This window comes from Mobula birostris, chromosome 3 (genome assembly GCF_030028105.1).
Source record: "Mobula birostris isolate sMobBir1 chromosome 3, sMobBir1.hap1, whole genome shotgun sequence".
NCBI lineage: Eukaryota > Metazoa > Chordata > Chondrichthyes > Myliobatiformes > Myliobatidae > Mobula > Mobula birostris.
The window spans coordinates 181,851,976-181,867,929 of record NC_092372.1 but is presented as its reverse complement, the minus strand read 5'-3'; the positions used below and the strand labels follow the sequence as shown (position 1 = coordinate 181,867,929).

Here is a 15,954-nt window from a genome sequence, read left to right as displayed (position 1 = left end):
GACTACTGAAGGATAAAGGAGGGAACATGTGATTGGTGGTGGAGATATGGATGAGGGACTAAATGAATATTCTGCAGCAGTATTCACGAAGTAGAAGGACATGAAGGACAGGGAGATCAACATCGAGCCTGCTAATTTGCGAGGGCATTTTGAGATAAAGGAGAGAATAGAGTGGGGTCTCTTAAAGAACATCAAGTTGGACCAGTCCTTTGGGCCTGATGGGATATACCCAAGTAATTGAGAGGGGGGCAAGAGATGAGATTTCTGGGGCCTTGACCAGTATCTTCATGCCTTCTCTAACAACAAACAAGGTCCCAGAGAACTGGCGAGTAGTTAATGTTGTTCCAGCAGCGAAGAAGGAAAATAGGGATAATCGTAGGAACTACAGACCAGGGAATCCATTGTCAATGGTAGAGAAATCACTGGAGAGGTTCTTAGGGATAGGATTTATGAGAAATTAGAAATATGTGGCCTAATTAGGGACTGTCAGTATGGCTTTGTCTGGGGCAAGTTGTGTCTTCCTACCTTGATTAAGTTTCTTGAAGATGACTGATGAAGATAGAGCTGTGGATGTTGTTTACTTGGACTTTATTAAGGTGTTTGACAATCTTTTACAGGAAGATCATCCAGAAAATTAAGATATACAAGATCCACGGTGAACTAGCCAGTTGGATTCAGATTGGCTTGTCCATAAAAATAGAGGGCAGTGATCAAAGGGACTTATTCTGGTTAGAAGTCTGAATAGTGGTGTTTTACAGGAATCCATATTGGGACCTCTGTTGATGTGATATATAAATGACCTGGATTAAAACATGGATGAATGCATGCTTGCAGTTGATATAAAGATAGGTGATGTTGCAGATAGAGGAGTAAAGGTCTGGCAAATGATTCAGCAGGATATACTATAGATCAGTTGCAGATAAGGACTCCTGAAACAACATATATAACTTCACTCAACTCAACTCTGAACTGATTCCACAACCTATGGACTCACTTTCAAGGGCTTATGTTCTCGATATTATTTATTATTACTTTGTACTTGCACAATGGTTGTTTGTCAATCTTTGTGTGTAGTTTCTCCATTGATTCTATCGTATTTCTTTGTTCTACTGTGAATGCCTGCAAGAAAATGAATCTCAAGATAGTACATGGTAACATTTAAATACTTTGAACAAACTGTTCCTGTATTTTGGGAGAGCATCAATGCACAAGAGGAGTTCCTCTCCTCCCCCCAAAAAAACCTAAATTAGCATCTGACATATTCCACTTGGTGGCACGATTACACTCAATTTTCCCTTGTAACATAGGTAAACCAAGTACTCATTTATCAAAATTTAAACATAATAAGCAGATTGACAATTGCTTTACAAATATGTCTTCTTTCTATAACTCCTTCCAACAACATACAACAGTGTACAACATACTCAAGTCGTGGCTAAGTGCTACAGTACAGGAGGTGCCATTTCAAATTAACTTTAGGAGACTGCTCAGCACTATTTCAAACAAAAACACGTTTCTCACCAGTTTCCTGCAAACATACATCTCTAATGTCATCATCATGTGCCGTATCGCACGACATGGGCAATCATGATCTTCTGTCTTTAATCTGAGAAGTTCTAATAAGCCCTTCAAAACCATTGCCTGTCCATTTCTTTATGTAATTCATGAATGCCATGCGCTGTTGACCGCAACTTTTTCTTTCATCAATTTTTCCTGTCACTGCAGGATGGTCGAGTTTCCCTTTCCTCAGTACAAGTTCGTGAAATTCCAGCTGCCGTTTCCTGATTGATGGCATCAGCTCTTTTCTTATTCCAGCTTTTCACAATATTTCTCATTTGTCCTGTCCTTCCACAATATTTTCATCACTCTTCTCAAAATCTACATCTCTGCAGCTTTGAGTCTTCCCTCATTTTGTTATGATATAGTCCAACATTCACTTCCATACGTTAGTGAAATGAACATAGCACCGTAACACTGCATTTCATAGCCATAGAAATTATGTTATGCTTTCGTATCTCACTCAAATGCGTGAATGTACATTTAGCAATCCCAATCCTCCTCCTGATTTCAACATCACCCCTACCGTCAGATGTTATTATGCTCCCCAAGTAATTGAACTTCCATGTTTGTTTAATTGTTTCATTGCCCACTTCCAGTTCCATTTCTTTCTCTGTGACAACCATGCATTCAGTCAATCCCCTCTTTGCACTTTCTTTGACAACTTTATCTAGTATTTCTTGGAGCATCTCTTTAGAAGTAGCTAATAGGATTGTGTTGTCTGCATATTGTAGGTTGTTCAAATTATATCTGCCAATGCCTGGAATACTGGTAATTTCTTTTAGAATCTTCTCACTATAAAGGTTGACTACGTCGGGTGAGGAAACCATAACCCTGCCTGACTCCTCTCTTAATCTGGACAAAAATCACTTGTCTTGTTTTCAACTCTCATTACTGCTCTTGGTTCCCAATAGTAATTTCTGATCTTACACATCAATGTCCAAGAGCTGAAGAACTTTTATAAGTTCTTCATGTCTCACCTTATCAAAGCTTTGGAACAATTCATAAAACACAGGCATAGGTGATTCTGGACCTCCACGGCACATACGGAGATCATTCTATGAATGAAGATTGCACTTTGCGTTCCACTATGGTTGGGTTGAGTTGTGCTTCAATTTTGGCAATTTACTTGCAAACGTTTTGTTACCATGCAAAGAGACATCGCCAGTACGTCGTTGATTGTGGTATGCACTCCAAATGCTTGGCCTTTATGTACTTTTTAATCAGCTGATTCGACGTCATTTCGAAAATCCAAATGTGATGTGGGGAGGAAATTTCATTGCTGATTTGAGCTCAAGAGCCATGAGGTAACGTTACAGCTATTCAAGACCTTGGTCAGACCCCACTAGGAGCACTGTGTTCAATTCTGGTCACCTCACTACAGGAAGAATATGGATACTATAGAGAGTGCAGAGGAGATTTACAAGGATGTTGCCTGGATTGGATGGCGTACCTTATGAGAATATGTTGAGTGTACTTGGCCTTTTCTCCTTGGAGCGATGGAGGATGAGAGGTGACCTGATACAGGTGTATAAGATGATGAGAGGCATTGATCTTGTGGATAGTCAGAGGCTTTTTCCCAGGGCTAAAATGGCTAACACAAGGGACATAGTTTTTAGGTACCGAGGGGATGTCAAGGACAAGTTTTTCCTCATAGAGAGTAATGGGTGCGTGGAATTCACTGCTGGTGGCGGCAGTGGAAGCGGATACAATAGGGTCTTTTAAGAGCCTCTTAGGTACGTGGAGCTTAGAAAAATAGAGGGCAATGCACTAGGGAAATTCTAGGCAGTCCCTAGAGTAGGTTACATGGTCAGCACAACGTTGTGGGCTGAAGGGCCTGTAATGTGCTGTAAATTTCTATGCTCTATGTTCTATGATTGGCTGTGGCAAACTTTGTGCATTATGGTCTGGAATTTTGCCCATATTAGCTCATAAATAGGATCAAGGTCTACATATTTGTTAACAGAAATGTTTGCAGAAAACCATGCTGCCTGTGGCAAAGAATTCCAGATTCACCACTTCCTGAATTTCTTTATCCAGAGTGGTGAATCGGTGGAATTCTTTGCCACAGGCAGCTGTGGAGGCCAAGTCTTCATGTATATTTAAGGCAGAGGTTGATAGATTCTTGATTGGTCAGGGCATGAAGGGATAAGGGGAGGAGGCAGGAGATTGGGGCTGAGAGGAAAATTGGACCAGCCATGATGAAATGGCAGAGCAGACTCAATGGGCCTAATAGCCTAATTCTGCTCCTCTATCTTATGGTCTTGTGCTTCTAGAAATTTTCTTTCATGCAGCGTGTTCGCTTGCGCCATGACCTTCACTGATGCCCAGATGAACTTGTGCCCCTCTTGACCTACATGGGTACAGACTAGGAAGAGTGAGTCAAGTAGCTTTACAGCCAGTTGATGTTCATGGATCCTGGTGGATAGTTTTCACTCAGTTTGGCTGGCATAATATTTGCTGCTGTCCCTACATTGGTATTGTCTAGTACCAATTCTTTAGGTCTGCCAAGTGCTCTCCTCAACATTGTTGTTGGCTTGTACGCGACTGAATTTCTATGTTTTTGGAGCAGTCGGACCACTATTTCCGAAATATTACCTATGTATGGAAAGACAATTCACTTGGTCGTTTCTTTGTTGGTGTGTTGTCGACCTGAAGCCGCACTGCTCTTGTGCGGCCTCCAGTTTCATGATTTTTTTTTTTGCATTCATTATGACAGCAATAATGAGAGGTATTTCACCACTATCACATTCAGAAAATCTGTCAATCTTTCAATCCCGAAATGTTCCAGCGCTTGAATAATTTCCATAGCAATGACATCTGGTCCTAATACAGTACCTTATTCTTTTACATTTCCACCCCCCCCTCAACCACTGCTTTAAGTTCCAATTTCATAATCAGTGAGCCATTGACGTTCTTGGTAATTATTAGTTTCTCTCCTCTTATATGAATACATCGATTTTTTGAAGATACCATCTACCTAGTACATCTGCTTTTTCCATTTTTGTCATCCATTTTTGCTTCTATTTTTCAGTATCACTTCATTAGGCACATCCACCGTCTTTTTAAATTCAACCAGCTTGGTGCGTTCTCCACTGTCAGAGCTTCACATATGTTCTTCATTGTTACAGTGTATTTCACCTTCATGTCCAGATCTTTCAAGCAAGCCAGGTCTAATTTGGTACTACCCTTAGACTTCTTTAACCATCTAAGCTTAACTTTCAGCTTGCATAACACATGGTCTCTCTCAGTCTGCTGGATATGCCTTGGACTGTTGCATGACATTCCTGAAACACTTGCTGATTGCAATGTAGTCTATTTGATTGTGATAGCAATATCCTGGGCTTCTCCAAGTCCACAACCTTCTTCTGTGCTGCTCGAACCATATTTGTTACTATCTGATCATTCACACAACACCAGCCTCTATCATTCCTGGTTCTCAATCAAAATGCACCAACAGTATCACCATCTCATTGTTATCCAACCTTAGCATTCATATCACCCAGCACCATAATAATATCCTGCGATTTGCAGTGGTCCTTTGCTTCTTGCAAGGCACCATAAAAGATTTCTATGTCTTCTTCACTACTATGAACTGTTGAAGTATATACTATTATTAAAATATTCATAGGTTGCCCTCAAAGGGTTTCACCAGCAGTACCCTGTCCAATATTCTATAAGGTTTTGTGCTTCTTTCAGCACCAGGTGTTATTCCTACACCTTGTAAATGCTCATCACCACCTGAATAGATTAGTTTGTATTCATTAGAATCTAAACATCCTGGGTGGCAGGGTGGAGACACACCTCTACTAAAGGAGGTGCAAGGTGCTCCTTCCCTCCGCTAGCCTGCAAGTCACCCGTGGGTAAGGTACAGTACTTGCCCCTGATCAGGATCATATGAAGCCATGGGAGCAAGTGGTGGATGGAAGTATGAACAGTTGGTGCATATCACAAGTCCTGGTCACGTGACCGCTGACACCAAGCAGACAATCTCTGAAGAGTATTGAGCATGGCTGGGGTCATCTGTCTTGCAAAGGCACGCAATGGCAAACTACTTCTGTAGAAAAATTTGCCAAGAACGATCACAGAACTCTACCGCACATTACAGGCCCTTCGACCCACAAACTGCCTAGAATTTCCCTGTCGTATAGCCCTCTACTTTACTAAGCTCCATGTACCTATTTAAAACCCTACAACACCTTCACTGGCAGTGAATTCCATGCACCCACCACTCTCCTTGTGAAAAACTTACCTCTGACTCCACCCTGTACCTGCTTCCAAGCACCTTAAAACTATGCCCCCTCATATTAGCCAATTCAGCCCTGGGAAAAAGCCTCTGGCTATCCACACAATCAACACCCCTCATCGTCTTATACACCTCTATCAGGTCACCTCTCATCCTCTGTCACTCCAAGGAGAAAAGGCCATGTACACGCAAACTATTCTCATAAGGCATGTTCTCCAATCCAGACAACATCTTTGTAAATCTTCTCTGCACTTTCTCTAATATCCACATCCTTCCTGTAATAAGGTGACCAGAACTGAACACAGTAGTCCAAGTGGGGTCTAACTAAAGTCTTGTATAGCTGTAACATTACCTCATGGCTCCTGAACTCAATTTCACAGTTGATGAAGGCCAACACACCATACACCTTCTCAACAACACTGTCAACCTGAACAATAACTTTGAGTGTCCTATTGATACGGACCCCAAGCTGCTGCTGATCCTCCACACTGCCAAGAATCTTACCATTATTAAATTCTGTCTTCAAATTTAACCTAGCAAAATGAACCACTTCACATTTATCTGCATTGAACTCCATTTGTCACTTCTCAACCCAGTTCTGCATCCTATCGATGACCCGCTGTAACCTCTGACAACCCTCCAGATTATCCACAACACCTCCAACTTTTGTGTCATCAGCAAACTTACTAACCCACTCTTCTACTTCTTCATCCAGGTCATTTATCTCTACTCCCTTTCTTGAACAAAGGAACAACATCTGCAACCCTCCAATCCTCCGGAACCTCTCCCATCACCATTGACAATGCAAAGATCATTACCAGAGGCTCAGCAATCAGCTCTCTTGCTTCCCACAGTAGGCTTGGGTATATCTCGTCTGGTCCCGGTGACTTATCTAACTTGATGCTTTCCAAAAGCTCCAGCACATCCTCTTTCTTAATGTTCATATGCTCAAGCTTTTCAGTCCGCTGTAAGTCATCCTTACAATCGCCAAGGTCCTTTTCCGTAGCGAATACTGAAGCAAAGTATTCGCTAAGTACCCCCGCTATCTCCTCCGGTCCCATACACACTTTTCCACTGTCACACTTGATTGGTCCTATTCTCTCATGTCTTATCCTCTTGCTCTTCACATACTTGTAGAATGCCTTGGGGTTTTCCTTAATCCTGCCCACCAAGGTCTTTGGCCCTTCTGACTCTTCTAATTTCATTCTTAAGCTCCTTCCTGGCACCCTTGTAATTTTCTAGAACTCCAACAGTACCTAGTTTATTGAACCTTTCATAAGCTTTTCTTTTCTTTTTAACTAGATTTTCAACATCCTTTGTATACCATGGTTCTTTTAACCTACCATCCATTCCGTGCCTCAATGGAACATACCTATGTAGAGTTATGGTCATGGATAGAGAAAAGAATAAGATCATCAGCATGATGGGGTTGATGGCCACAGGCTATGATCCCTCACTCAGTACAGACACTATGTCTAGTCTACGCAGGCTTAAAAAATGGTCTGGTATGGCACATCTCCTCCCTTTAAGACAAGTAATAGCTTTGCATCTTAAAATTCAGTTTTAAAGTTTTATATGAAAAAAACATCCTTACACATGCAAATCATTTACTTCCCTCAGTTCATCAGCTATCTGGTTTAGGGTATGGTACTACAAAGTTCTGACAGGGTAATTGTTTTTCAGTGTCAATTTATGAAAGGTATACAGCTCGAGTACTGACATAAAAAGAATATCTTCAACTCTACAATCTTCACAACAAAGGGAGTTCAGCAAATCATTAACTTCTCTTTCGCTGTGTCCATCCCAGGCCACCCAGTAGGAGGCACAGAGAATAAGAGGGATTAAAAGAAAGTCCCCTGCACTCTTCCTTCTTACAATATCAATTTTGTACTTTCAAGTGGCCATCCTTTTAATAAGAATCTTGGATGCATTTCTTGGAAGCACAAAAGAGAAAGGTAAAGGTTGTATAGAAAGAGAGAGTAGTAAACAGAGGAAGGATGGGTTAAATGGCATCTTGGCTTTTCATTCTTTGATCTTCACATGAAGTATAAATGCCAACACAAAATATTGACTCAATTTGTAAAACTTGTTAATTACAACTCTTTTATATCCTATCAGAACTCTTGTCAGCTTCATAGACAGCTTAGGTCTTTAAAAAATATTGAACAGGTTGGGACTGTGGGATCAACATTCATAAATAAAAGGGTAAAGAACAAGTGGCACTAGAATCAAAATGTATAAAGGAATGGTGGATTTACCTGAAGCAAGTGATAAATAAAGTGAGAAGGGGAGGAAAATTGATCACAGCTAATTTGCAATACATCTTAGGCAAGTGTCAGGAAAAAAGATATTAGGATATGGTTTAGTGCATTACGATAGGTTTGTAAAATTGATTTGTATTCCCTTCAGTTTACTAAATTGAGGAGGAGATGCTGCAAAAAATTCATCCATGAATCAAAAATGTGAACAAGACAGCATTACAAATACAATGAGTTCCATTGGGTAGTGGATACAATCAAATTGGTTAAAAGATATTTAAGCAGTACATAAATCAGAAATATTTAGAAGGAAAAGGACCAAAAGTGGGCTAACTCAGTTAGGCAACCTGGTCAGCATGGAGGAGTTAGACCTAGAGGCCTTTCTGTGTAGTATATGAAAATGTAGTGGGCTGATTAGTACATTTGCAGATGACACACAAATTAGCAGTTTTGGATGGTGAGGAAGGATACAATAGGATCTAGATTAGTTAGAAATACAAGACGAAAAGACAAAACAGAATTAGGCCAATTGACCCATCAAGGTATTCCATCATGACTGATTTATAACTTCCCTCAACCCCATAACCTTTGACAACCTCACTAATCAAGAACCTCCACTTGGTAACCATCTTTACCAAGTCTACATTATACATGCTACCTTTTAACAGTCCTCTGAAATGACCCAGAATCCTCTCAGTGATACCAACATACTAGAAACCTCACGACCCTGGTTAAGAAGTTGGCCCAACACTACGCTGAAGGACAAATAAATGGGATTAAATGCTAAGAGTGGAGAGGGTAAACATCAAGAGAAGGGGCTAGTGACAAAAGGCCAGAAGTGATCGGTGGACTGAGGGTGGGGATGGGAGTGTAAGAGACATTAAAATAATAACAGATAGTTTGTGCCATGTGAAAGAGGGGGATGGGAGACGGAGGTAAATGGATGGTAGATGAAGGCAGACAAAAAAAAATGGCTAACGATGGCTCCCAGAGTAGAGGAGAAAAGGGAGGAAGTGAAGACAATTGCTAGGGGTGATAAGCAGGAACACAATGAAAAGACAAAGAAAGAAATTGGAACAAATGGGTAGGAGAATTGAGATTGCATGCAAACAGGAACTGGAGATGATCACTATGGACAGAGCACAAATGCTGTGCAAGTTAGTTGCCTAGTCTGCAGCAGGTCTCACATTTAGACCCAATGAGCTCCACCATGGACATAGCCCTCCCCACCATCAAGGACATCTCCAACAGGCGGTGCCTCAAGACAACATCCACTTGAGGACCCTGATCACCAGGAACATGCCTTTCCTTAGTACGTCCATGGGGGAGGAAGCACAGAAGACTGAAGACCCACACTCATCAATTCAGAAACAGATTCTTTCCCTCCACCATCTGATTTAATCATGAACACTAATTAACCCATGAATGTTACTGCACTCACAACGTTGGTGAGACCCGACATAGATTAGGAGACCACTTTGCCAAGCACCTATGCTCTGTCTGCCAGAAAAAGCAGGACCTCCTAGGGGCCACCCATTTTAACTCCAAGTCCCATTCCCATTCCAACATGTCAACCCATTGCCTCCTCTACTGTCAGGATGAAGCCACACTCAGGTTGGAGGAGCAACACCTTATATTCCACGTGGGTAGCCTCCAACCTGATGGCATGAACATCGATTTCTCTGATGTCCAGTAATGGTCACCCCACCTCATCTTTCCCCATCCCCTTTTCCCTCCCTCACCTTTATCTCCTTGCCTGCCCATCACCTCCCTCTGGTGCTCTTCCCCCTTTTCTTTCTTCCATGGCCTTGTCTTCTGTTAGATTCTCCCCTTCTCCAGCCCTGTATCTCTCTCATCAATCAACTTCCCAGCTCTTTACTTCACCCCTCTCCCTCCATCAAACATTGACAATACTCTTTTCTAAAGATACTACCTGATCTGCTGAGTTCCTCCAGCATTTTGTGTGTGTGTTGCTTGGATTTCCAGCATCTTCAGATTTTCTTTTGTGAATATTATTGCACTATTTAGTTTAAAACTTTGTGTGCTTTTATAAATCTGCTGCAAGTAATAAACTTACTATCATATAAAACACGGATAATAAACCTGATTCTGAGAAGGGTTCTATAAACAACAACATGATAATGAGCAATTATGTATTTTAGCCAAAAAAAATATCAGCCAAGCATATAAAAAGGACAATATTACAATAGTTATGGGGGAGTTAAATATGCAGGTACATTGAGAAAATCAGGTTGGTGCTGGACCTCAAGAAAGGAAATTGGGAGAATGGCAACAAGAGGGTTTTTTAAGCAACTTGTGGTTGAGCCCACGAGGAAAAAGGCAATTTTGGATTGGGAGTTGTGCAATGGACCAGATTTGATTCAGGAGCTCAAGGTAAAGGAACATTTAGGAGACAGTATTTATAATATGATAAAGTTCACACTGCAGTTTGAGAGGGACAAGATAACATCAGATGCATCAGTATAGCAGTGGAGTAAAAGGAATTGGTGGCATGAGAGAGGAGCTGACCAAAGTTGATTGGAGGGGTCACTAGCAGGGATAACAGTAAAACAGCAATGGCTGGAGTTTCTGGGGACAATTTGGAATGTGCAGAATAGATATATATTCCAAAGATGAAGTATTCTAAAGGGAGGATGAGGCAAGCATGGCTGAGAAGGGAAGTCAAAGACAGCATAAAAGCAAAGGAGACGGCAAATAACATAGCAAAGATTAGTGGGAAGTTAAAAGATTAGGAAGCTTTTAAAATCCAACAGAAGGCAACTAAAAAAAGCCATGAGAAAAGATGAAATATGAAGGTAAGGTAACCAATAATATAAAAGAGAATAAAGATGATGTTTCAGATACATAAAGAGTTAAAAGGTTCTAAGGTTCAAAGTTTCATTTTATTATACGACTCTGAAGTTCTTTAATTCTCTGGCATAGCCATGAAACCAAGAAAGAAAAGCAGCATGATCATCAACCCTCAAATCCCACCTCCCTGTATAAAAAATGATGACCAAAACTGGAACAGGCGCATCAACCCCCAAACCCTCCTCCCACACAAAAAAAACAAGAAAATCGGGCAAGAAAACACAAAATACAAAAAAAAAAACTGAAAAAAAATTTAGTCCACATGCAGACTACAGAGTGCTGAAGCACCCAAGCAATCTCCAAAGAGCACAACACAGTCTCCAACAGTTCCAGCATCACATTCAAGATGAGAAAGTGTAAAAGAAGTGAAAAAGATGGTTCCATGATCTATCCAGACAATGTCAACCAAAGGAGCACTGTACACAGGTGCCATCTTGACTGGAAGGCAAGAGTGGCAAAAAGAGAGGCAGATGGAATGTAGTGTAGGGAAATGCAAGGTCATGCACTTTGGTAAAAGGAATAAATCTGTAGACTATTTTCTAAAAGGGGAAAAGATTCAAAAATCAGAGGAGCAAAGGACTTCCAAGTCCCTTTTGCAGGATTCCCTAAAAGTTCACTTGGCGGTTCAAAGGGTGGTGAGGCAAACGCATAGTTAGCAATTATTTTGAGAGGATTAGAATACAAGAGCAAAGAAGTCATGCTCAGGCTGTATAAGCATTGGTCAGATCGCACTTGGAGTATTGTAAGCAGGCTTGGGCTCCTTATCTAAGGAAAGATGTGCTGGCATTGGAGAGGGTCCAAAGGAGCTTCAAGAGAATGACTCTGGGAATATAAGGGCACTTGACACCTCTGGGCCCGTTATCACTGGAGTTTAGAACAATGACAGGGGACCTAATTGAAACCTATCGGATATTGAAAGGTCTACGCAGACTGGATGTGGAGAGGATGTTTACTATAGTGGGTGAGTCTAGGACCAGAGGGTACAGCCTCAGAATATAGGTATATACATTGAGAACAAAGATGAGGCACCTAGTCAACAATGTGGAAAATTGCCCAGGTATGCCTCATTCACAAAGTCACCTCAGCCCACTCACATTGTCAGCATAATATCATTGCTAGAATGAGCAACCAAACAAGATTTACTCTCCGATAGCTAGCTTAGTATTGTCCAGTTTGAGTTTTGTCTCTGCTCCATACCCTAACATAGATCAATGGAATTCAATGGCCATTATCAAATCCCCATTAATACGATCGAGTCAACTTTGCCCAGAAACTCATCTTGATCAGTCACGTTAATAGCTTGGCTGGCTACCAGAGGTCAAAAGCTGAAAACTGCAAGTGACTCACTTCCTAACAGCTCAAAGCTTTTCCAGCATCTACAAGGAATAAATGCTGAGAGTGATTGAATACTGTTCACTTTTCTGGAGGAGTGCCACTTCAAACAACTAAAATGCTCCACACTATCCAGGACAAAGTAGACCTAAACCACCAGGCTGCACATCCATTATCAGCAGACAGTGTATGCGTTATTTACTAACAACAAAAATCAATGCAGTCACTGTTACTCTGACAGCTCCTCACAAACTCACAACCCCTACTCGCAAGAAGTTCAAGAGCAACAGGTGCATGGGAATACCACCACCCATCAGCCAGTACTGACTGAGAAATACATTTCCATTCTTTCATGATTGCTGGATCTAAATCCTAAAAACTCCCTCACCAGCAACATTGTGGAAATACTTTCAACAGAGAAACTGTAGCAGTTCAGAATGACAGTTCACTACTATCTTCTCAGAGGCAATTAGGGATGGATCATCAATGCTGGCCTGTGAGCAACACCAAGGTCCTCATCGATCAATACCGGAGTTTGGTTTAGGTTATTCTGAAAGTATTCTGTCGGTGCTGTGCTACAATATTCCCCTAGACTTCTGAGCAGTCCATGAACCAATAAACATCTAATATTAATAAAACATTGTTTTGATAGTGATAGAGTGCTATATTTATTGTGGGAATGATTACGAATTAACAAGAGCCCTATCAAGTATTGTGTCCCTTACCAATGCTAAAGTAATTGGAATTAGCCACCCGTTATCTTTAACTATTCTTAATTAAATATCTGTCAACTATCCTTGTCTACAGAAATGAAAGATTGAGCCCACACTCCAACAAAACATGTTGTGTCTGATATATGCTAAGAGATAAAAAAGAGCAAGTGACCAGAATAGTATATAGATTAAATAAAAAGCAATAAACAGTCCAGTTAGAATTCATGTTTATTCCTCTTCTTTTCATTAATAGCTATCCCAATAAGAACACAGGACAGTACAACAGAGGAAAAGACCCTGTGGCCCACAATGTTGTGCAAACTATTTAAATTAGAAACCAAATGCCCAACCAAACTAATCCATTCTGCCTAAGCAATGTCCATATCCTTCATTTCTTGCAGCCTCTTGAATGCCTCCATCCACTACCACCCAGGCAATGCACCTCCACATACCCAGGACTCCGTATGAAAAACAACTTGTCCTGTTCATCTCCTTCAGACTGACCCATTCACATTAAATGCATGCCATCTGGTATTATACATTTCAATGCCTGAAAAAAAACAAAGTGATTGCCTATTCTATCTTACTTCTCAATTTTATAAACCTATATCACATTCCTCTCAGCCTTCTGAGAAAACCCAAGTTTGTCCAACTTCTCATTATAGCACATGCCCTCTAATCCAGGCAGCAACCTGGTCAACTCTTCTGCACCCTCTCCAAAGTCTCCACAACCTTCCTGTAATGGAGTTAACAAAACTGAATGCAATATTCCAGATGGTGTCTAATTAGTTTTATAACTTCCCAACTCTTGAACTCAATTCATTTAGTAAAGGGAAGCATGACATATGCCCTTTTATCTACCTGCTTAGCCACTTTCAGGGAACTCTGGGCTTTTATTATCCATAACTACATCTAATTTATATACCACTGTATCATTTGCCAGTCTTCTACACCATCCACAACATTACTAATCTTTGTATTTTCTGCAAACTTAATTAAAATCACCCACTACACTTTTATCCAGGTCATTTAAATATATCACAAACACATGATTTGTGCATATTATCGCAATTTGCAATTTTCTTATGTAGTACTGGGACATGCCCTCTGTAGATGCAACTGACAAAAATATCAGCACATTTTCTTATTAATGGCACAGGAGAAGATCATCCAGCTCCCAGGGTAGCAATATCTTTAGTCACATTTCTTCTCTCCTAATACTAAAACTCTGCAGTTTATTATCTCACACCCACTCCTCATCTATCCCAAAGTGAAAACATTAAACTTGGAGAGTTATTCTACGTTGCACAAAATGTAAAGCAAATACATATTATCTATATAAGAATAGTAATTTCCAAATTCAGTGCTATCAATATGAACCACAAATCTGGTAAAATTACATTATCATGGGTTCACCTCTTGCCATTACTTTCAGATTTCATATAATGTCTGAAGAAATTTATATTTACGCAATACATAGATACATTTCTAAACAGCAAAACGCATTTCGTAAACAGTAAGCTTGAAGCAAACTATGCCAATGTTAACGTAGTTCAGCCGAATTCTACGTTAACGGGGCAACGTAATCAACCAAGAAAGCATCCAATTTTAGGAGTTTAGAGAAATTATGGTTTGTTCCCCAAAATCTAAGATAATGAAAACAAATAACTAATTTTCTTTGTTAGTCATTAGTAATCCTAACGTTATCCGTTATGTTTATTTCCCAAGTTCCTTCAGCGTTAGATTTACATATTATTTAACATACCCAAATCGATGTTGAAGCATCAGTAATAAATATTTTATAATATAACCACATTTCAGTTAGTTACTTTCTCCTCTACACAGTTAACACCCTCCAACAGAGAACCTGTGTCACGCTGTGATCTTGATGACAATTACAGGACAATCGGCATTTACGAAAACAGTAGCCGGCTTTAATTTAAACGAGGTTTTAAATTGATAATGCATAAAAGCAAAAGTTCCACGTTGTACTTGATAACTGAGATTAGTTAACAAACCATTTAATCTTATATTTGATTAACTCTGTCCTCACAAATGATTTACGATTGGTGAATATGAATATTTAGGAAAAAATCACAAATATTCAGCAGGACTTCATCAATATTATGACCTGTCCTCTGAAACAAAAGGCCTATATGTATCAGCGTTAACAAAGCCTGAATCTTTCAATAACAAAAGCCTGGAGGGCATTGTACACCCTTACCACCGACTTCAAAACAGCATTGGAACAAACACTATCCGCTGCCAATTAGTGAAGAAACAATTTCCCCCTCACACTCACTTACCAACATCTTGATCGAATGGATTGGCGTTAAAGAGAGGCATCTCTGAAGCGCGTATCTCCTTCTACGCGTACGTTCACTTTGTTGCAGTCGGACTCGCCCGTCCGTGGAGTGTTTCGCCGTCTGAGACCCCCCGATTCACTCTGCAGCCAGGACTCTCCCAACGCCTGCGCGGGGATCGGATACGGCGGCAGCTTCACCCCCGCCGGATGTTCTGCCAGCACTGCGATTGCCGAGCCGCCTCCTATCGTGGCTACTGCCGGCGTGAGCTCCGAGCCATCGTTTCACAGCCGTCAGCATTGACTGCGAGCCCTCGACCCTGTCCACTGTCCAGATCCAGAACGTCTCTCGTGGAAACACAGCATGTTGGGAAATCAGGGCGCCTCTTGCACTGCCTGAAAAGAGTGCGCGTTAGGGAGAGGAATGATAAATTTTGGCCACAAACTGTAAAGTTACATAGGAACACAATATTTATTTGATATCGGCAAACATGTATCTACCAAAACAATTAATAGTGCTTTTGTATATTTCGTTGTATTATGATCACTGTTCAGATTTATTTTTCCCATTGACTAGCCCAAAGTCAGTAACGTAATCGTGCAACTCCTCTAGCAGGCAGATTGTAAGGAACAACACTGAAACATTACACCTGTTCATACATAACTACTGTATAG

At 40.7% G+C, this 15,954-nt stretch overlaps 1 protein-coding gene across 4 annotated transcripts in view; it reads right to left on the bottom strand.

Annotated features, from left to right (window-relative positions):
* Positions 1-15,624, bottom strand: part of LOC140194765 (signal transducing adapter molecule 1-like) — an 89,164-nt gene extending 73,540 nt beyond the window's left edge. For 3 of the 4 annotated variants that reach the window (XM_072252036.1, XM_072252037.1, XM_072252038.1), the window contains exon 1: positions 15,284-15,624. In XM_072252036.1, the coding sequence (XP_072108137.1) occupies positions 15,284-15,323 (40 nt within the window). In that variant the 5' untranslated portion in view covers positions 15,324-15,624. The remainder of the gene's footprint in view (positions 1-15,283) is intronic. The other variant, XM_072252039.1, reaches the window with a different exon arrangement.
* Positions 15,625-15,954: the final 330 nt, after the last annotated feature.